This window comes from Neoarius graeffei, chromosome 9 (genome assembly GCF_027579695.1).
Source record: "Neoarius graeffei isolate fNeoGra1 chromosome 9, fNeoGra1.pri, whole genome shotgun sequence".
Lineage (NCBI taxonomy): Eukaryota > Metazoa > Chordata > Actinopteri > Siluriformes > Ariidae > Neoarius > Neoarius graeffei.
The window spans coordinates 50,805,872-50,829,263 of record NC_083577.1 but is presented as its reverse complement, the minus strand read 5'-3'; the positions used below and the strand labels follow the sequence as shown (position 1 = coordinate 50,829,263).

Here is a 23,392-nt window from a genome sequence, read left to right as displayed (position 1 = left end):
GTGATTTTATTTTTAGTGTTCTACTTCTATGTGCAACTCTGAATACATTTCACAAACTGTCCTGATGCCTTTGGAAATTCATGTAAGCAGTATTGTAGCATGTTTCATCTGGAAGCTTAACACTTATTTGAATTCTCTTTTCCCTTCACCCCTCTCTTTATCTCTCTCAATATCGCGCTCTCTCTGCCTGTCCTTGACTTCACAGCTCCTCCTCTATTCCCGACCTTTCACACACCAATCCCAATCGACATGCGTCATCATGAGGGGAGATACCATTATGAGCCACACCCTCTTCATGCCATGCATGGGTAAGTCCATTAAGTATTTGAACATTTACAGGCAACTCCAGAATTAATGGCAACATTCATGAAAATTAACAAAAAATAATATATAAAGTAAATAACACATGCATGGATTAAAGTTTTCCGTCGTGTGACGGATTTCCGTCAACTGAACTCTCCCAAGGCCAAATGTGCGGTCAGTGCTGATCCGAGGAGAATTAAAATGACGGGTGGTTGGGTAGAGATTGGGTTATAACACTGATGGGTTGCAACACCATCAGCTATCAGCAGGGTTTATTTAACTTTTTTGTTTTTGAGCCATGCTTTGTGTCGTTCATTTCCTATGTTTGATCATGTTTAAACGTTCGCTGTCTACGGTGCAGCATTAAAAAAACATGCGCTGTCAAAATTGGCAAAATACATTCCCATGTGCTTGGCGTGCTTGTGTCTGACCATTTCTGTTTTGTATTAAATTAAATCTTGCCAAAATGACTTAGTTCAAACCTGGACATATAGAAATAGAGCATGTTAAAAAAAAAAAACGAAAAATAAACCCCGGAAAGCCCGCTCCTCTGCTTCAGCCAGACTTGAAGACCCGACGGTGCAATGCTTGCAGACTGTCAGAAGTAATTAGACCTAAATTTATAGCTAACAAATCAGCAGACGCCCCAACAATTATTATTTTCGTTAGGCCAATGTTTAAGGTATGTTAGAACCGTGCCTTATAGCCTACGTTATATCACAATTTAAAGGACGTTTGAGGAGTTGGAGGCTGCGAGCGCAATGATGTTCCGACATGCGCTAAACTTTATTCCCTGAAAATCATACACCAGCGTTCAATGCCCCAAACAGTCAAAATGTCTAGAAGACTACGGTTAAATAATATCATAGCCTACTAAGTTAAATTACGTCAAAACATTTGTTTCTGGCCTATGAAATGATGGAGGAAAATGAGGACGAACGCAAAGTAGCTAGCAGCCAACTTCACGCGATCTTTTAGGTAACTTAACACTCATGTTGGCCACAATATTTCTCTTAATAAAATCTTGAATTGTTTTTGAAGTCGTATTCAACAGAAAGTAAGGTCTAATTTTAATTTAAGCGAAGATCCAAACTTTTTTCTATATTGACGTCGAGCATAGAGGAGCATGTCATTCTGCTTTCGGTTTCGGCAGCATGGATGCGCTTTACATGAAAGAAGGCACTGATGTGTCTGCCATCGATAAAGGTGTAAAAAACAAGTGGAGGTGGGCTTTCACCCAGTGCATAGAATTTCATCGAAATCCACCCATAACCCCCCCCCCGTAAATTTTCAGTCAAATAATTTTTTTTTTGCTTTAATCCATGCACATGTAGAGAGTAATATTTCAAGCTTAATTATATGAAAAAACTACATAGTTTTGTCAACATAAAAACAGTAAGAAACCATGAAAAAAGCAAAGCAGAAGAAATACACTCCAGAATGGTTTATCAAAAACAGTGGCTTACCTTCAGGATGTGAGATCTTTCTGTTTCTAGTGCTGAGTTATATCTGAAAGAGAACTTCCACATATACCCCTTTTCCACCAAATCAGTTCCAGGGCTGGTTCGGGGCCGGTGCTGGTGCTGGTTCACAACTCGTTAAACTTGCGAGCCAGCTGAGAACCAGTTTGCTTTTCCATAGCTCGCGGTGCTAAGCGGAGCCATGTCATTACGTCGCTGTATACGTCAGTTACGGCGCTGTATACGTCAGTTACGGCGCTGTATACGTCAGTTACGGTGCTACGTTTGCATAAACCTTGGCGCGAATATCGAAGCAAAAACAACACGGAAGAAGCAGCAGCAACAACAATAATAATGAATGACTTCGCGTTTGTACAGCTGCTGCTTCTTGTCGCTTACAAATGGCGATCTTTCGCGGTCTTGTTATTGTTGTTGGTCTTAACAACTCCGCCCCCCCCGCTGACGTAAGCGGTTCTTTCCTCTGGCCCAGCAGAGAGTTGGTGCTAGCCTGGAACCATTTTTTCTGGCCCCAGAGCCAGTTCTTTGTCAGTGGAAACAGAAAACCCGGTTCCAAACTAAGCACTGGCCCCGAACCAGCCCTGGAACTGCTTTGGTGGAAAAGGGGCATCAGAGAAACATGCAAAGTAGATTGAAATATAGAGTGAAAATTCATAGAGAAAATCCCATTTCCACCCATCCACTATCTCACCAACCATAAGCCATATTTTATTGTTTTGGATAGTTCTGTGATTCTGGCATGCCATGAACTGAATTCAGAAAAGCTCTGCCAACTGACATAATCTTTCCATTTGTGGGACTTAAAGTGAGCTGCATGCCCATTCAGTACATAACCTGAAACAACGGACAAGGAAACACGTATAAAATTATGTTATTAGACTGAGCTGTGTCAAAATCTTTCACTTAGCTGCTGTACCTGGGAATTATGTACTGAAAAATGCAAAGCCAGCTTGGAGCTGTGAAATTAATGCTAGATATTGCTTTCTTAACATGCAAATGAATGGTATAAAGCTATTTTCAGATATTCTGTATTCCTACCAAGGGAGGCTCGTATCATTGGACAAGGAGGGCAAAGACCCCCTGTCTTTCAAAGGTAAAATAAAAATCAGTATAAGGTTTCATTTTTGGGGCATCCACATCATCTTATCTGTAGTTAACAAACATTTTAAAGAAAATTGTGATTTTTTTTTTTAATGAGTTTAAAAGCACCACTAGCAGTCGTACAAAAAAAATAAATAAAAAAAAAAACACAGACCGGAGGTGGCACAGCGGGTCCTGGGGTGGCACGGTGGTGTAGTGGTTAACACTGTTGTCTCGTAACAAGATGATTCTGAATTCAAGCCCCGTGGCTGACAGGGGCCTTTCTGTGTGGAGTTTGCATGTTCTCCCCTTTGCATGTTCTTCCGGTTTCCCCCACAGTCCAAAGACATGCAGGTTAGGCTGATTGGAGGCTCTAAATTGACTATAGGTGTGAGTGTGAATGGTTGTCTGTCTCTATGTGTCAGCCCTGCGATGACCTGGTGACTTGTCCAGGGTGTACCCCGCCTATCACCCATAGCCAGCTGGGATAGGCTCAAGCTTGCCTGCGACCCTGCACAGGATAAGTGGTTACAGATAATGAATGGATGCTGTGTCTTGTGACTATGCACCGTGACATGTCCACCTAGTTTGAGTTCCAACAGGCTAATATATTCTAGCCCATTTTGGTGATGATTCTGTAATATGTCATTGGTAGTTGTGTTACAGACTCAGTCACAGGTGTAATGAAGTGGATTATTTATTTTATCATTATTTTTCTGCTAAAATATGTTTGAAGCAGAAACTGAAAGTGGATAGACTGAGCACAAATTGTCTAATCAAAGTACAAATTATACAAAAGGACAGATGACAAAACCATAAGTTTTTTGGGGTTTTTTGGTTTGAACAAAAGGATTACAACTTTTCTGTGTACTGTGTTTGTTATTCAGATAAAAGTTATATAAACTTTTAAATTTTATATATATATATATATATATATATATATATATATATATATATAAAACCCTCTGTGTGTGTGTGTATATATATATATATATATATATATATATATATATATATATATATATAAAATACACACACACACACACACACACAGGGATGGATTATTTTTCTCCAGAACGTGTGATGCGCTATGACGTGTGTCTGGGCCTTTAAATGGAACAGGTTGAGACCGTCCTGTAAATCATCTTGCACATATGATGTATGTTTGGTGAATAAATGGTTTCTACAATTTAAGTGTTAACATAATTTTGACTAACCCTGTAACCTCGTGAGAACCAAGAAAAAAATGTGTCTCTCAATTTTTCTTTTGTTGTGATTTCCTGATTAGGAATTTCCCGACTAGGAATTTCCCAGCAATCCTCCTAGTCACATGATATATCATTGGAAAGCCCAGGATGTACTCTTTACAGGACACCAGGATTCAAGTGAATTGAGGTTTTTCACCTGACATCACAGGGTCACGTGACGCCCCGGTGTCCGCCATTTTGAAGGTCAAGCTAGCTAATGTCAACAACATCATAGCTGGTATGTTACTGTAGCAATGTTTACGTTCAGTCATTTGGATGACTGTTAAAACCTTTCAGTCTCAAGTTTTTCCTTTACTGTATTTACTAGTTTACTGTAATTATGATCCAGCAGCTATTTACACTGGATCCAGTGTAAATAGCTGCCGGAGCGCGCTCCGGCTTGCTCCCCCTCAAATTAAGCAGCGCGCTCCGGCTTGCTCCCGGAGTGCTCCGGCCGAGGTTCCGGAGCGCGCTCCGGCTTGCTCCCGGAGTGCTCCGGCCGAGGTTCCGGAGCGCGCTCCGGCTTGCTCCTGGAGTGCTCCGGCCGAGGTTCCAGAGTGCGCTCCGGCTTGCTCCCCCTCAAATTAAGCAGCGCGCTCCGGCTTGCTCCCCCTCAAATTAAGCAGCGCACTCCGGGAGCAAGCCAGAGCGCGCTGCTTAATTTGAGGGGAAGCAAGCCGGAGCGCGCTCCGGCAGCTATTTACACTGGATCCAGTGTAAATAGCTGCCAGATCATAATTACAGTAAACTAGTAAATACAGTAAAGGAAAAACTTGAGGCTGAAAGGTTTTAACAGTCATCCAAATGACTGAATGTAAACATTGCTACAGTAACATACCAGCTATGATGTTGTTGACATTAGCTAGTGCTAACAGCTAGTTGCTAGTACACTGCTACAATACAGACACCGACCCTAATAATACAGTTCTTGGTCATTGCCTGGTAACAGCAAATTTATAACGGGCCATGTCTCAACAGACTAAGAAGTTATTTCAATGACATTTAATAACATTTTGTTTATCCTGAGGACCAAAAGTAAATGAAAATATGAACAAACCTTAGCTGTAATAAGATGGCGACCACCGGCTCCAGGGACGACCCACTGATGTAGGCATGTTACCCAGCCTGACACAAAATATTTGTAGGTATCCAAACTCTTATACGCTTTCAGATCAATACCTGTGTATGGCGATGGGTTTTTAACGACATAGGTATACAGATCATGTGGGCCGAAGTCAGGTAAAGACGAGGGCTTCGTGTACTTCCGTACGTCAGTGAACAATCCTGGTGGAAGCAGGTAAACGTCGTTCTCTAAGCCTGCTAACCTCAATTTTTGCAAATACCTCTCCCTCTGCTCGCCCTGTAAATGCCCTACGTCGCTGGATAGTGAAGGTGTTTTCTGCATCTCGCTCCTTTTTCTTTTATGTTTTTCGTTTGTCGCCTTCCTCGCATTCAAACTGATTCGAGCCGTGACGTCCAAAATGGCAGCATCACATGACTTGGTCACGTGGGTGAAAAACCTCAATAGCTTGAAAGAGTAAGAGGGTGTGCACGTAAAACAAATGTCAACTACAGAGGACACAAGTCTATGGGTTGGTTCTCAGGAGGATATACAGTTATATATATAAAATTCACTGTGCTATCAGCTGCCGCTGATTCCTTCTGGACACTGCTGTATTCAACCTATGTTATCTTTTCGCTTACTGTACATAAATGGTGTGGCAGCACTCACAGTAAAATTGAGCATACACATTTACATCACAGATGTGATAGTGATGTGTAGGGTTCACCTACAGAACAGCAGAGCTATTTAACACAGAACATGGAAGACTTAAGAGAGGAGAAAACTCTCTCTCTCTTTGAACTGTGCCTGCCTTGATTAATGTGACTTGGTCTTGACAGTGCCCCGCCAGTTCATCAAGCCCTTGAAGTAGCTTTTTTTTTCTGCCTGTGCCAAACTCACCTAATTATAACACATGTTGAACAGCAAATTAAGCGTAGTGTCATTGGTCAACAGAGCAGTGTTGGTGTTTTGTTATCCATACAAACTCAAGTGTCAGGGGCCTGGGCCCTGAGTGCTAAACATGACTGTTGTCTGTGCATACACATTTGGCACCCAGAGATTCTACAGAAGGATTTAGCACTTTATGAAGAATAAGCCATGTCCTCACAGTTTGAGTAAAGCCTGACAGCTTAGCAATATTCTTGTTAGATGGCCTCTTAAGGAGGACCTTTTTTCAACATTCTGATTCAGTCTGTGCTTGATTTCTGGACCTTTAATTTTTGCACAACAAGAGAGTGCTATAGGACATACAATCATGGGAAAAAGAAAGTACACCCTCCTTCAATTCTGTGTTTTTATTTATCAGGGCTTAAATAACAATTGTGTAGTCTTCAGCAACTTCTATAAACAAACAACCTCATGTGACACCAAAAAAAAAAAAACAGATTTCCATATGTAGTAATTTTTTTCCCCAAAATTAAACCAACGTTCAGAAACCAGATGGAAAAAATGAGTACACCTTTCCTACTTTGAGAATTATTATGACAGTAAGTCGCAGCCAGGTGTTACTATGAAATTTTAGAGATTAGTCAAGATCAGTTAACCTCAAGAAGTGCGAATACCTCTATGAAAAACAGAACTTTTGGTTGTTTGGTGTTCTGAAGCTGTCAGGTGTGTCTGCATCATGCCAGGAAGAAAGGACATCAATCATTACCTCAGAGAAGCAAGTGTTGCTGCTCATCAATCTAGGAAGGGTCATCAGGCCATCTTCAAACAATTTGTAATTCACCATTCTACAGTGAGAAGGATTGTTTACAAATGTCTTCAATTTGTGACAGTCTTCAATACAGCTGCCAATCGTCAAAACAGAAACAGTCCAAAGTCAGGCTGTTTAATTCTCAGAGATACAAAAGCCCCTTTTACACAGACTATTCAAGGCAGAAATCTTACGCCTTTATTCTGCCTCGCGTTCTGTATAAAACGTCCGAATGCAGAACAGTGGGTCTGTGCTTTTCCGCCTTTGAGCCAGAATGATTGGTAGTACCAGAGCCAGAATTAATGTCTGTGTAAAAAGGGTGCCAGCATGGTGGGACAGGGGTGTGACATTTTTGACATTGACATTCTTCTTTCCGAGACCAGTGCAAATTCAAACATCTCTCTCTGTCGTCTAGGTCCACACACCTTTCTACCTCAAATTGCTTCCTACTTCTCTTCACTTTCTCCTCAACATATTTCTGATCACAAAAGCAGGTTGCTTGCACAAGTCCCTCCACTCCTCATGTCCTTGTTACACACACCCATGTGTGTGTGTGTGTGTGTGTGTGTGTGTGTGTGTGTGTGTGTGTGTGTGTGTGTGTGTGTTTTTGCGAGAGCAGTTTTCTGTGACAACCCCTTTTTTTTTCTTTTCCCTGACACAAACATATTATAGCCTATATATTTAGCCTATATATTATTTAAGGGAAGTATTTACATGTTGCAGCATGGTGGTGCAAGTTGTTAGCACTGTCGCCTCACAGCAAGAAGGTTCTAGGTTTGAGCCCAGCGGCCTTCTGTGTGGAGTTTGCATGTTCTCCCCCTGTCTGTGTGGGTTTCCTCCGGGTGCTCCGGTTTCTCCCACAGTCCAAAGACATTCAGGTTAGGCTAATTGGTGGCTCTAAAATTGTCTGTGAGTGTGAATGGTTGAGAAGAGAAAACCTCTATAATAATCTGGTAGAAGGCAACGGGAAACCACTACTGTAATGTTCCCTAGAGACTTTAATGGCTGAAGCCGTTAGAGCGGCGATGTCACTGTAGTGATGCGCCAAAATGGATGGATTTACATGTTGCATATGATGCTCAGCAACTTTGCTTGTAGTTGAAGAGTGGCATAAATGTGCATGGCTAATAAAAGCACCTCAACTCTCAGTTCACCTGATGTTATTTTGAAAGCAGTGCCGATATGATTGGGGTATTCATATTTCCAACACGTAGATACATCGCCCTAGACACTATTGTGACACATCACGCCTCTGGTTGTGGAACGCCAGCTTGCGATGTAAAAACATACACTGGCACAGCATCATGTCAGCTTTATTTGGTTCAGTGTAAATCACTAAAGCCAGAATATTTTGGTGCTTTCTTTATGCCAATATTACTGAATATCTGTGTAAAAAGGGCTAAAAAACCCAAGAGCTACATTAAGTGACCTACAGGCCTTTGTAAGCACATTAAATGTTTATGTTCTTGACAGCACAATCAGAAAAAGACTGAACAAATAGTGCTTTCATGGACGGGTGGCTAGAAAATGACCATTTCTCACCCAAAAGAATAGCAGAACGACTTGCAATCTGCATCTGCAAAATAGCATCTAAAAAAACCCACAAAAGTTATGGAACAATACTTTTGCTAAATCATGTATCATGTAGTTCTACATGATACTAATTTGCAGCGTGTACATTTTTCCCATCTGGTTTCTCAATGTTGGTTTACATTTTAGAAAAAAAAGACGATATATCGAAATATTAAAATCTGTTGTATTTTTTGTTATTACTTGAGGTTAATGTTTTTGTTAATAGAAATTGATGAGGATTACATAATTATTATTTAGGTCAGAATAATTAAAAACATAATTGAAGAAGGGTGTACTTTCTTTTTCCCATGACTGTATGTGTGGTGGATTGGAAAAATATCACATTGTGAAATTTTGACCTTTCCCACAATATGAAATTATGAAAATTACAAGCTTTCCTGAAACATGGTTTTCCTTTTGACAGATCTCTATTGCAATTAAACCTATACCATTTCACCATATACTAGTGCATCTCAAAAAATTAGAATATTGTGAAAAAGTTCAATATTTTCCATCAGTTGTTTAAGAAAGTGAAAATGTTATATATTATAGACTCATTACACATAAACTAAAATGTTTCAAGCATTTTTCTATTTTAATTTTAATCAGTATGGTATACAGTACAAAAACATAAAAAAAAACATCTCAAAATATTAGAATATTTCATTTCGAGTTTGAGTAAAACAGTATGAACACAGTGTATCTCTCGGTCTAGTTCAGTACACACAACCACAATCATGGGGAAGACTGCTGACTTGACTGTTGTCCAGAAGATGATCACTGATGCCCTCCACAAGGAGGGTAAGCCACAAAAGGTCATTGCTGAAAAGGATGGCTGGAAAAGGTGCACAAGCAACAGGGATGGCCGCAGTCTTGAGAGGATTGTCAAGAAAAGTTGATTCAAGAACTTGGGAGAGCTTCACAAGGAGTGGACTGAGGCTGGTGTCAGTGTATCAAGACCCATCACGAACAGACATCTTCAAGAAAGGGGATACAACTTTCGCATTCCTAATATCAAGCTACTCTTGAGCCAGAGACAATGTCAGAAGTGTCTTATCTGGGCTAAGGAGAGAAAGAAATGGACTGTTGCTCAGTGGTCCAAAGTCCTCTTTTCAGATGAAAGTACATTTTGCATTTAATTTGGAAATCACGGTTCTAGAGTCTGGAGGAACAGTGGAGAGGCACAGAATCCAAGGTGTTTGAAGCCCAGTGTGAAGTTTCCACAGTCTGTGATGATTTGGGGTGCCATGTCATCTGCTGGTGTTGGTCCACTGTATTTTATCAAGTCCAAAGTCAACACAGCCATCTACCAGGAGATTTTAGAGCACTTCATGCTTCCATCTGCTGACGAGCTTTTTGGAGATGCTGATTTCCTTTTCCAGCAGGACTTAGCACCTACCCACAGTGCCAAAACTACTATCAAATGGTTTGCTGACCATGATATTAATGTGCTTGATTGGCCAGCCAACTTGCCTGACCTGAACCCCATCAAGAATCTATGGGGTATTGTCAAGAGGAAGATGAGAAACACCTGACCCAAAAATACAGACAAGCTGAAGGCCACTATCAAAGCAACCCAGACTGTGATAGCACAGGCTGATCAGCTCCATGCCATGCTGCATTGATACAGTAATTTGTGATAACCAAGCCGCAACCAAGTATTGAGAGTATAAATTAAAATAATTTTCAGAAGTTGGATATTTCTGTACTGTAAATCCTTTTTTAATTGATCTTAGGAAATATTCAAATAATTTGAGATACTGGATTTGTGATTTTCATGAGCTGTAAGTCAATCATCAAAATTAAAACAAAAAAAGGCTTTAAATATTTCACTTTACATGTAATGAATATAGAATATATGAAAGTTTACCTTTTTGAATTAAATTATGAAAAAAGGAACTTTTTCATGGTATTCTAATTTTTTGAGATGCACTAGTATATCTGCTGTAAAGGGAGGGAGCAGCAGTAGAGCAGATTGCAGGTCAGTTTCCATGAGACCATATGTAGCTTCACCAAGAGTGAATGAGAAAACACCATTCTCTTTCCCGCCCTCTCATTGACTGTCTTTTTACTTCAAAAAGCAGTTTGAAATTGTACTACGGAACATGCCTACATTTTTCTGTGATGAAGTCACTGACCACAGTAGGCCAGAACAGAACAACCTCAGGATACACTCCTGATTTAGGGTAATTTTTATTTTTTTCCACTTTTCAACTCAACTCCTATTGGGAATTATACATGCTATTATTGGTCAGTTTTAATGAATTATGATGGATGATGTGCATGGGGAGAAGCAGCCATCTGTCATACTCTCATGTAAATAAACCACAACTGAGGCCATCATTTCCGTACTGACCTGGATCTACGTCCAAATAAACCACAGAAGTGTAACTACATACAACATTACAATTAAGAGAGTAAATAATGCATTAAATCTGGCAGAAATTCTGTTTCTTTTTAGGTCACCCCATTGGTTTAACATAAACAGCACTTCAAATATTGCAAAATTAGCAGTTTGCTAAGTTAAAATAAGTATAAAGTGTGGTAGAACGTATAGAAGGCTGTAGTGGAACTGCACTGAGAGAGGACTGATTAATCCCTAAACAAAAACTGTGACCACCTGATAAGAAACACTGTCTGTATCAGATTGTATTACATCTTCTCAGCCAGCAAGAGTAATGTCAGAAAGAAGTTTACTCTGACAAGATACCGAGATACAAACAGATTTTGATTACAGAAAAGTTTACCAGGCTGCCAATTGGTAAAACAATGTCTGCCAAACTGAAGTCAGAATATATTTCAAATTTACTTGAATGACTGTTTTTAAATTTACATTATATTTAGTTTATAAGCTTTAACAGTCATGGCTTTGTTCACATAAGTACTTAGTAACGGGAAACTGCTCAAGCCTTAAGCCTATAAATGCAGTATAAGTTGGTCAGAACAATTCTGTACCATAATGCAGTAAAGCTCAAAGCAATAGTGTCACTGCAGAAGAATGTCCCTTCCCTCCTCCCCAAAGTACAGGTTAGGCGATTGTAAAACAAAACTCATATTCAGCTGGGTTATATGGAAAAGAGCCACCCATGGTGTTGTGATGAAATATTTCTAGGATCTTTATGTCAGTCCTCAGAAATCTCCATGGTATAAGCTGTCTGTGACTCAGGTCTCTTTAAGGCAGTCAAGTAAGAGCTTGTCTGAAAGAGGGTGGAACAACATGATTTCAGTAATTGTGCCTATCACAAGGGCCTCCCATTTATAGTCCCCAATGGGTAAAGCTATGAATTATGGTTTGTTATCCAGGACTCAAACAGGCACTTGGTAGTTTTGCTGATTTGTTTCTGTATTGGCCTGCTGTGTTGTCATTTTTGATTAGCTGGCAATTGATTTGAAATATGGGAAGTAACCTCAAGCAGATCTCATTAATACATAGTCAAAGGATCAGAATAAGTTTGTAAGAGATAATGTAAAGTGACTTGTTTCACATCAGGAATTGTCATGTTACATGGCCTTTTTACTGACATTGATATGTCAAACTTAATAATAATAATAATAATAATAATAATAATAATAATAACCATTAAAATTGGGTAACTGTGGTTTATCAATACAGGAAAAAAGTCATGTAAAAAGTACCCAAGGTATTCTGTGAGAAATATTAATCATCCATCACCAGTTGGACGTGAACCTGTTGATGTGCCTGTGAAAATATATTTTTATTCCTATGTTTAAAAACTAGCTAATGTCACTAATCAGTTGACTGAAACATGCTAAAGAGCTGTTTAACTTGCAAAACCAGAAGCATATTAAGACCTCACATACGTAAAACACTAGATTTCAGCAGGGCTACCGTAAGGCAATTCATTTCATGCACTTCAGAGAGGCAATAATGAAAACAGTTATTTTTCAGTCAGCAGTGGTATACTGCTCAATGTAGTGGTGGGGGAAAAGTCAGTAAAGGCTGGTGCAGATTGACATTTTTTAAATGGCAGAAACACCAAGCAAAAACACAATTAATCCACACAGATCAGATGTTTAGGTTAAATAGTTTGGTACAGGTCAGTGCAAAATGTTTCATGTTAGAATCAAGCCTTTACTGGCTTACAGAAATCCATGCACTACTACACGTATATAGTGTAAAAAATAAACTGGATATTGCATAGTTGAGTGTTTGAGTGTTTCATTTTCAAAAGGGTGAAAAGGTCTTAAGCTTACCAGTTTATAAAATCACAATGCAAGCTGAAAATTAATGTTGAGAGCGCTCCCCCTCCTGCTGAATGGAGGGGAGGACTGGGTGTTTTGTGTATGGGCGTCTGTTTTCTCTCAGCTCTGCCAGAACAGAGCCGCCTTTATGGCTATCGTTGCAAAGGGACTGATGGCAGAATTTTGGCCACTGCACAAGCTTGGTAGTCTGCAGCCGTTTACTGGAAACTGTACTCAGCCCAGGCTGCATGCAGGTTGGCCTCCATACAGAGGAGGTATAAATGAGGGGCTGAATTGAAGCTAGGATCTACAAGAATAATGAATCTTAGATACACCTTTTAGATAGCCAGGCTGGAGGTATGGCTCAAACTTCTGTATGAGAGCTTAAGTAATCTGAAAATAAACCTGTATCAGAGAACAATTATTGTACTGGACACAGCCAAATATATTCAAATGTATAATACCTTACGTAGACCATTATCCTATTTTCTGAACTGTAGTATAAAGTGCAAAAATGGGTGAGGAGTGGCTCCATCCAGTAGCTTAGGGTGGAGCAGTGGTGGCTCAAAAGGTTAAAGAAGATATGCAGAGCCTTTATTTTTAAATACATTTCTGAGTGGATAATATCTCCATCCTTAACTCTTGTATGCTGCATACATGGGAATAAAAAATATATATTTTTGAGAGTTAAAATCAACTGCAAAGTTGGCATTTGAGCTGCCCCACTGAGCTAGCCATGCCTGAGTGCGTGACATCACAGCAAGAACTGGTTTTAAGGCCGAGGCCTTTGACAGCTATAGACCAAAGTCATATAAATAAACATTTATAGTGAAAGTAAGAAATACCGTTACCGACTTGCTCAACTAAGACTGATTTGACTTCATTCATTGTGGGTTGACTCTCATTAAAACAGGATAGGTGTTATAACTTATGCAACATACATGTACATGCATGCATTTTCACTGATAAAATGTAAAAGGCTAATTAAATAATCAGATGAACTGAGACAATCACATTCTGAAGCAAATTAAATAATCTTATACTGGTAACTTAAACACACAATACAAGTTACATGTATTAATCTAAATGCAGGTAAACAACGTGTTTTTTTTATCCAAATGAGAGTTGGAGCTTACCCATCTGTGTTCTCGCTTCTTGAAGGCCGATATTGTGGCCGATTGTTTTTGAAACAGTCTGACTTTCAGTTGTTTGTTCAGTTCTCCGTTCATTCACTTCTTCCATGTAAGGGAGAGATGGCAGCAATATTCAGTTTAGAAATAAGACGGCTGTTCCACTCATTCTCCATTTTCTCCATACTGAGTACTCCGCCATTACTGCTAGGCTCAGGCAATTACTAAAACCCGGGACGGAACAGGATGTCACCAGTTTTAGCAACAACTGCAGGGCCGTCACTGCCTGAGCAATATGTCCCGTCCCGTTCCGTCCTGGGTTTTAGCAACAACCCTCGGCTCACTCCGGGAGGACTGGTGCAACTGAACTCACTTTCGTTTAAAAATAAAATAAATAAAATAAATACTTTCCTTTTCTTGTAGTTTTCTTTTCCTTTAATTGTTGATACTGCACCCTCTTTCAATATGGGCTTATAGCCAATGCTCCTCAACAGATCAGAGGTCTCATACGAGTCTTCAGTAAAATGTGCAGCGCAGAGGAGAGACCACTTCATAGGCGCCCAATGTGCCCGTGAACTTCTCACAAAACACGTCCAAATCTTTACAGTTTGAACATTCTTGGGCCATGAATGCAACATAAATCCAGCTTCTGTCATGTTGCTGTACCGGCCAGCAACGCATCTACGTGGCATGGCTCAAAATTAGCTCAAAATGGAGAATCGGAGTTGCAGTCAGCTCTGTGTTTTAGTATAGCGGAAATGGCGATGAGACCGATAGACTTCCTGTTGTGACGGTATGGACGTCAAGGTCATTCACTCAGACCACTACCTATATGAATCATTTTAATCATAAAAATTACTATATTAGATTTATTGTTAGCACTTAAAACTATTCCTGTGCCATTCTTGAGGTCTCAAGGCATTTATAAACGAAAGTGAAGCCATGGCTCTGCGTATATGCTTAAAGGCTGTGGATTAATGATCAGAGGGTCAGGGGTTCAATTGTTAGCACCATCCAGCTGCCACTGTTGGGCCCTTGGACCCCTGATCCCATCAGCTGAACATATCCTCATTGATCCCACCTAGAAGTGATTAAAAAAATGGAAGAAGAATAACCAGTGGATTGGGTCATTGTAGTGAATCTTGTGTAGAAATATTTCTATCAATATATGGTAAAATACACACATTATATCTAGTTATTCTCTCTCATTTTCTTCAGAACAGCCAATGAGGACTTCTGTAGGGGGCCAAAAGCTGACAATAGCCTCAATGACTTAAATGTCCCCTAGCTCCGTCACCATCATCCTGCTCCTAGTTGAATTTTGAAACATTTAAAGAGCCCAGTCTCTAATTTGTAACATGGCCATTTTCTTTCTTTGTAATTGGTAATGGGAAAAATGTTAACACACAGACTGCCATTCTTTCTCTGTGTGCGTGCCTAATCTGTTAAAGACTCAATCAAAACTGCTGAAGACTGGTGCTGAAAGCAGAGTAAAAACCATTTTATTGGCTCTGTTGTTGTGATGCAAAAGCCTTTGTTATTGTAATTCTAAACATTGACCTGTCAATGATAGTGATAACTGAATAAGGCTTGGAACTAAGGCCCTGTCCACACGGCAATGGATTCAGGTGAATCTGATAAAATTGTTTATCGTTTCGGCCTGGCGTCCACACGGCACCGGCGTTCTGGGTGCCCCAAAACGAAATCTTTTGAGAACGGGTTCCAGAGTGAAAAAATCTGGCAACGGCGCCGTTGCGAAGTCGTCTGGATGAGTAGAATGGATTTGTTTACGATGACGTCACAACCACATGACTGTCAGTGCTTCACGCCGGGTAGAAGTGTAACGAATTCGATGCGAGTTGTCAACAAATCCTATAACTTGGTTCATGAAACGCGCTTACAAAATATTTTCACTGTGAATATTTATTGTGTAATGGTGCAAAGTGAGAGAGAGAGAGAGAGAGAGAGAGAGTGAGAGAATAGCCCTTAGGGCAGTCTTTAGTCCAAATACTGCAGAAGCAGTACCAAACCGCGCACCGCCCGTGCGCTTTCCAAAAACAAAAACAATCCCGGCAGCAAAAATAGAAAAAAAAAAGGAGCGATCTCACCTCTTCAGATGTTGGTTTAAGTCCGACAATACATTCCTCAAAAAGGGCTTAGAAGAACAAAGTAATCCATCAACATGTAGCATTCAATTTATTCCGGACCATTAAAGAATTCTGGAGGATATCAGAATGTTGGCGTACCGGCTTCCATCTACCCCCATTCATTCCTCTTTCCGCGTCTTTTGTTTTACGCTACTGATTAATAATCAAAACTTTATGTGGCTGATGCTACAGAAGAAGAGGTTTATGCGCATGCGTCTACTTCTTCTATTGTTCTGGTGTCTCCGATGGGACCGTCTTACAGCGCACATAGTGGTGTGGCATGTGTATTGCATCGTTTTCAGCAAGCGTTGTGTTGTCATATGTACCTGAAATTTTACTGATCCGTTGCCCATGTGGACGCGATATTAAAAAAAAAAAATCTCGTTGCCATTGTCGTGTGGATGTAGCCCAAGTTACAGCACAAGATTAAAAGCCAATAAAGGAGTCTGTCCCTTGTTTTTGTGTACCCTTCTACCCTGAAATACACTAATACAATTAGATTAGAAGAGCCATGATGAGATCCATATATTAAGGTTTTGAAAAGATGCAGGGCGACATCAAACAGAGGCAGACATCTACCTTCAGGAGGTGTTACAATTACTGTGTCTCCTTCCTGGCTTGGTTTCCCTGGGTGGGCAGAGGACTCAGCTACCTGTCAAGAGAAGACACGTTTATATCTCCACCTCAATCTGTGGGCTATCAGTGAACTTCCATTCTGGAATTGTGTTCTACAAATGGGCTCAGTCAACAGTAATTAAGACATGTTAGATAGATATGTCTGACTAGGGGAGATCCATCCCTTCTAGACATCACCATTAACACTGATATATTAAGCTCATATAAGTCTCAACTTGCTCACTGCCCACAGCCTAAAGAAAGCACATACCAATGGTTCAATATAATAGTTAGAGTGGGTGTAGTAAAGAAAAAAAAAAAAACACAGCCAATTTTACAGCTCTGGTTTGTCTTAGAGAAGTGCTCAGATTATATCACATATGGACTTGGTTGAATTAAAATCTTTTGTCATTGAACTTAAAATATACAGAGGTAGTTGGTTGTGAGGGAGCCAGAGTGTCTAGCTGTGTAGTTGTGGCCTCACTGTCAATGCATGGATTTGCTTAAGGTCCAAAACTTACAACTGCCTTCTCTTTTCACTATCTCCAAATTTCTAGACCTGCTGGATTAGCTGGAAGTCCAGTGATCTCTGATATCTCTCTGATCCGGTTGTCCCCTCATGCTACAGCCACAGGGGAGTCCCCATTCAGCCCACCACATCCCTACGTCAACCCTCACATGGAGCAGTATCTACGCTCAGTTCACAACAGCCCCACACTGTCCGTCATCTCAGCTGCACGAGGCCTCAGTCCAGCAGATGGTGAGTCTGCACTGAAAGGTGCACTGCATAATCCTAAAGAGCTTATTCACATTAAAATGGAAAGCATTCGGGTTTATGAATGGCTACCACACTTTGCCTCTTTCTATTATGACCATGTGATGATTCGCTAATGGTGTCTGAGTTTATAGTATAAAGCCATACATTAAGTGCATAAAATAAAAGAAACTGGGTGTACTTAAGAAGGAGGAAGAGCTAATGGTTCCTTTTCTCCACAAATGCAAAGATACAGCAAAGACCGACACACCACTTTGCCATGTGTAAGTTTACATAACGGCTTATCTCTCCTGTTGTTGTAATTAATGCTGTGAAATACTCTTTGAAATCTAAAACATTCTCAAGACCTGCTCTTAAATGGAATCTGGGAAAGAGAAACCATGGAAATCTGTAAAGGAAACAGCCAAAAGAGAACTCCCCCCAAATTTAACCTCCCATTTTGTCAGCTTTGTTCTCACCATCCTGTTAAGAGGTTGGGACGAAGAGACTGAATCAAAGATAAATAACCTTCTACAGTCTGTAGGCAGTAATGGCTTTCTGCATTTACAGTTAAATAAGCAGTGTAGAAAAGATTGTGTCACTGATTAAATGGCAAGTGGGCAATCCAAATGGAGGGAATTAAGCTTGAGTGAGCACAATCTAAAGAACGTAACCCCCCCATTTCTCAATAAAAAAGTTACATTACTAGCATGTGTTGAATGTGAAATATAACCATAATCTCGGTTTACTTTCTTTTCATGTATTCCAAGCGATATTAAATATATTGCCATGCACTGGCCAAAAAAGGCATTCATCATGCCAGCTGCTTTATACAGCCATGATCCGTCAAATATCAGCTTTCTTGAGTAACAGTTCTAGATGTGTGGATCAAACTGTTAATTTGTAGTGGGGAAATCCAGTGCAGTGATCTGACCGCTGATCAGAGTCCCCTGAGGGCTTGAGAAGGCCAGACTCAGCCACAATCCTCAGCTCTTTGACTCTAGTCCCCTCTAGAGACAGTACTCTACGATACGACAACTGTGGAGAAAATAATCGCCCTTGTTCTGCCATGAATCCAGCACAAACACATGTCTGTTCTCTTTTACCATGCTATGGCCTAATTGTCTCTGATAGATCAGATGTGCCTGTAATGACCCAGAAGGCAAGGGGAAAGGAATGAACCGGAACTCCCTCCTCTTCAATGACTAGCATGGACGTGAATTGACTGTTCATTCAGGAAAAAGAGGAAATGGGGGTGGTGGCACTAATGATTATCTGACCCGGTCAGCAAGAAAAACATTAAACTTTTATACACATTTTCCCTGACATCTTTAGATTGTGATTTACTAGGTTCATGTGTTAACACAGGCCTTCCATCAACATCACAGAGGTGCTTGATGGGTCTTTTTGTGTATGGGTTGCAATTATATGTGTGTGTGTGTGTGTGTGTGTGTGAGAGAGAGAAGGGCGGCACGGTGGTGTAGTGGTTAGCGCTGTCGCCTCACAGCAAGAAGGTCCGGGTTCGAGCCCCATGGCCAGCGAGGGCCTTTCTGTGCGGAGTTTGCATGTTCTCCCCGTGTCCACGTGGGTTTCCTCCGGGTGCTCCGGTTTCCCCCACAGTCCAATGACATGCAAGTTAGGTTAACTGGTGACTCTAAATTGACCGTAGGTGTGAATGTGTGTGTGAATGGTTGTCTGTGTCTATGTGTCAGCCCTGTGATGACCTGGCGACTTGTCCAGGGTGTACCCCGCCTTTCGCCCGTAGTCAGCTGGGATAGGCTCCAGCTTGCCTACAACCCTGTAGGACAGGATAAAGCCGCTAGAGATAATGAGATGAGATGAGATATATAGGAGGGGGAGTGCTGTTGTACTGAATATCAGCATGACTGGGATTCAGTCATAGGCATGAGGCCATAGGCTGAGGGTGGAAGATAATCACAGTGTGATATTGCTTTATACAACAGTTCTTTCCATCCTTCCATCCATTCATCATCTTTACTGCTTATGTATCAAGGTCACAGGGAAAGCTAGGGCCAATCCCAGCTGACACTGGGCGAGAGGTGGGGTACACCCTGAGCTGGTTGCCAATTTATCACAAGGCTAACACAGTGATGAATAACCATTCACACTCACACCAATTTAGAGCGGCCAGTTGACCTAATCTGCATGTCTTTGTACTATGGGAGGAAACTGGAGCACCTGGAGGAAACTCTCGCAGGCACTGGGAGAACATGCAAACTCCACACAGAAAGGCCCAAGTCAGCCACGAGGTTCAAACCCAGAACCATCTTGCTGTGAGGTGACAGTGATAACCACTGCACCATGTGCTGCCATACAGCAATTCTATAAACAAGAAATTAATATGAAGCAAGTGACATTTCCGACACAGTATGGCAGAATGCTCTGTTTATTTTTGCTCCACTAGTGTAAATGCATCCAAAAGAAGCCACACTCACTTTATAGCCTTCGGCTAGCTGGCCAGCTAAGATATATCGATTTCTCCTACACTCCCATTAAAGGTGCTTCTGGTAAAAGTGGCATCCCTTCTTCTGTTTCTTCTCAAGCCTTCATATTTAAAAAAAAAAAAGTTATATCCCTGAAATGTTTTGATTGCTATGTCCACTAATAATCTCGCTAACAATACTGTAGTAACCGTTTCAAACTAAAAAGTGGAATTTTTTTGGCGAGCAGAGACAAGCAGAGTGATACACACAGTGAAACGTCCCAGTGCTGTTATACTACATATTGGCCCTCTTGGAATGCCACTCGACCAATCAAATTAGTTGACCAGATCTAGCAGTTGTACATGTATTTTTACAGCTAAAATGTGTTGGGTCAGGAAGTGCACTGACCTTCCGTTGTTCGGTCTTGCATTTCTCTTTGCAGTGACACATGAGCAGCTGAAAGAACGAGGTCTTTTTGGCCTTCCTCCTCCTCCTGGAACTAACCCAGCCGACTACTATCATCTAATGGCTAATCATTGTAGCCCCTATGGAGAGTTTCTCATGCAGACTGGTGCAGCAGCTGCTGCCGCCGCTGTGCATCTACCAGACTACATCAGCCCTGTGGACAGTGAGTATCCTCTTACAGTTCCTCAATGCATCACATGTAGTATATCTATCATAAGTGTAGAAATGATACAATAGTAAAAGGACTACGTATCTATCATAAGTGTAGAAATGATACAATAGTAAAAGGACTGGATTGTAAATTGTTGTAAAATTGCAAGTTATTTAAACAGATAGGTTAAGTTCTAAAATTTAACAGAGATCTGGTTGAGCCATATTTAAGCCATTTTAAAATTCTCACTATATGCACATATACATAGCATAGACACACACAGTACAAGTCAAAAGTTTGGATACACCTCCTCGTTCATCGTTTTTTCAGTAAGGGTTTTTTAATTAGTGTGCTTGCCAAAGGCAAGCACACTATTGTTCTTCTTAAGTTTACTTATTCTGCCTTATTCTGACACGTTTTTTGGATCCACTACTCCTCCTAGGGCGTTCGAGATAGAGACACCGTTCCAACTCTGAGACGTCTGGCCCGAAGTGGTGTAGTGTGCTTGTATAAAGCTTTTGGATCAACGCGCCCATTCTCTTGTTCTTGTCATTTTTCTTTTGTTTTTTTCCCATCGAGAATGAATAGGGCTCATGAATCGAATCGTCCTACTCGGACACGCTCCATCGCAGATGCACCAAACCTCATGTGATACTTCAGGCCAACTCCCCCGACACATACATGCAATCGGTTCTGACCCGCACTAATTTTTTTCCTTTCTTTTTGCTCATCCCTTTTTCTTCCATAGGCTTGCATTGATTTTTGGTCCCATTGAAAATGAATGGTGTTTCAGGAGAAAAACTTTCACTCTCCATCAGTTTTTTTAACCAAGTGACCAAACTTCAAGAAACTTCACTTGATGCCTCAGGCCAAGTCCCCACACAGATCCATCCCCTCATCTGAGACCTGCACTCATCTTTTCCTTGGTTTTCACACATCTCTTTTTACCTCCATAGGCTTCCATTGATTTTTGGCCCCATTCAAATGAATGGAGTTTTGCTCAGTAACACTTCACCGCACATCCACCAAACTTCATATGGCACCTCAGGCCAAATCACCCATCACACATGATGTCGGTTCTGACCTGCACTCGTCTTTGTCTTGCCTTTCATCCGTCCATTTTTTCTCCATTTTGCCGCTAATCAGTGGAAGCTTGACTGAGTCATTCCTCCCTTCCCCCCTAGGTGATGATGCATTTGGCAAGGATCTGCTCATTTGAGACTTTGACAGGAAATCAACTTCAACTCAACGGCCACTTTATTAGGAATATTTACACGCACACATGATAGCAATTAGCATATAAGCATTCACGTGTTACCATGCTAGCTGTTAGCATGTTACCCATTACGATATCATGCCTGCTGTTAGCTCGCGAGTTGTTAACATGTTCACCATTAGCATGTTATCATGAGAGCTGTTAACATGTTAGGATTAGCATGGTAGCATGCAGAGTTCGCATGTTTGCTGTTAGCGAGTTCGCCTGAGCATGTTAGCATGCTAACTGTTAGCATGTTAGCTGTTAGCATGTCAATCTCCGTGTGTTAGCATGCTAAAAGTTAACATACTAGCCATTAACATGTTAGCCTGTTAGCTGTTAGCATGATAGCTGTCAGCATATTAGCCTTAAAGTGTTAGAATTTTAACAAATAGCATGTTAATCATTAGCATGTTATCTATTAGCATGTTAGCATTAACGTGTTAACATGCTAGCTTTTAGCATGTTAGTATGCTGTTAGCATGTTAGTATGCTAGCTGTTAGCATGCTAGTTGTTAGCATGTTGGCATGCTAGCTTTTAGCATGCTAGCATGATAGCTGTTCTGCTACAGCTCAGCAAGCACACTTTGCATTTTCTCTGCGGAAATGCAGTCTAGTTATTATTATTTTTTGTTTACGATGTTCTACATTGTAGAACAATACTGAAGACATCAAAACTATGAAATAACGTATGGAACGTAGCTCATATGACAGCATAGCTCAGTCCGGCCCTGTCTAGTCCAGAAGGAACAATATAAATTGGGCCACATTGCACAATAAAATGCTGCAAGCTACCGGTATATACAAGCCATATATAGAAGCTATACAAACCTCAGGAATACCTACCTATTTGCTGGAAAGAATCAAAAATGGCGAGGAATTGACGGCGAAGAAGCAATTTTTGTTGAACTGCTCATTAAGGCTTAATTAGTCCATAACTTCATTAATAATTGTAAATAAGTAAATCTGGGTAGAAGTTATATGCACCCTAGGGACCCCTACCTTTATGCCAGAAAGAATCAAAATTGGTGAAGAATTGAGGAAGAAGAAGCGATTTGTGTGGAAACTGCTCGTTAGGGTTTAATTACTCCAATTCTTCATTATTAATTGCAATTATGCAAATTTGGGTAGAAGCCATATGCACCCCAGGCAGACCTACCTTCCTGCCAAAAAGAATAAAAATTGGTGAAGAATTGAGAGAGAAGAAGCAATTTTCGTGAAATGTGGACGACACCGGACAGATGACAGATGACGGACAACATATGACGGCATAAGCCCATCGCCTATCAGCCAGATGAGCTAATAATAAAAATACAGTAAATAACCCTATGCCACAACTGTAGTAATCCGTATTATATGAAGAACCACTCAAGTAAGTGAAGAGAAACAACATCCATCATTACTTTAATACATGAAGTGTCTTTTAACTAATAAACATTAAGCAAAACCGGTGAATTAGCAGGTGTGTCCAGACTTTTGACTGGTACTGTATGTGACACATCACAATAATGGAGTTCTATATAAACGTGCCAGGTTTTAAACAAATAAAACCATTATACTTAAGCCGTTGTTCTGTCTATGGGCTGCCCTAATCTTTGACCATTATGTGGCTTAGCAACCAAAGCTTGCTGTTAACAGACTACATTGTGTAAAAGAAGAATTGTTTATTGTGAATATTCTCATCTCATCTCATTATCTCTAGCCGCTTTATCCTGTTCTACAGGGTCGCAGGCAAGCTGGAGCCTATCCCAGCTGACTACGGGCGAAAGGCGGGGTACACCCTGGACAA

At 40.7% G+C, this 23,392-nt stretch overlaps 1 protein-coding gene across 1 annotated transcript in view; it reads left to right on the top strand.

Annotated features, from left to right (window-relative positions):
- Nucleotides 1–23,392, top strand: part of gli2a (GLI family zinc finger 2a) — a 113,213-nt gene that overhangs the window by 65,488 nt on the left and 24,333 nt on the right. The window contains exons 3-5 of the mRNA XM_060929750.1: nucleotides 206–308; nucleotides 17,092–17,294; nucleotides 20,175–20,360. Of these exons, the coding sequence (XP_060785733.1) occupies nucleotides 206–308; nucleotides 17,092–17,294; nucleotides 20,175–20,360 (492 nt within the window). The remainder of the gene's footprint in view (nucleotides 1–205; nucleotides 309–17,091; nucleotides 17,295–20,174; nucleotides 20,361–23,392) is intronic.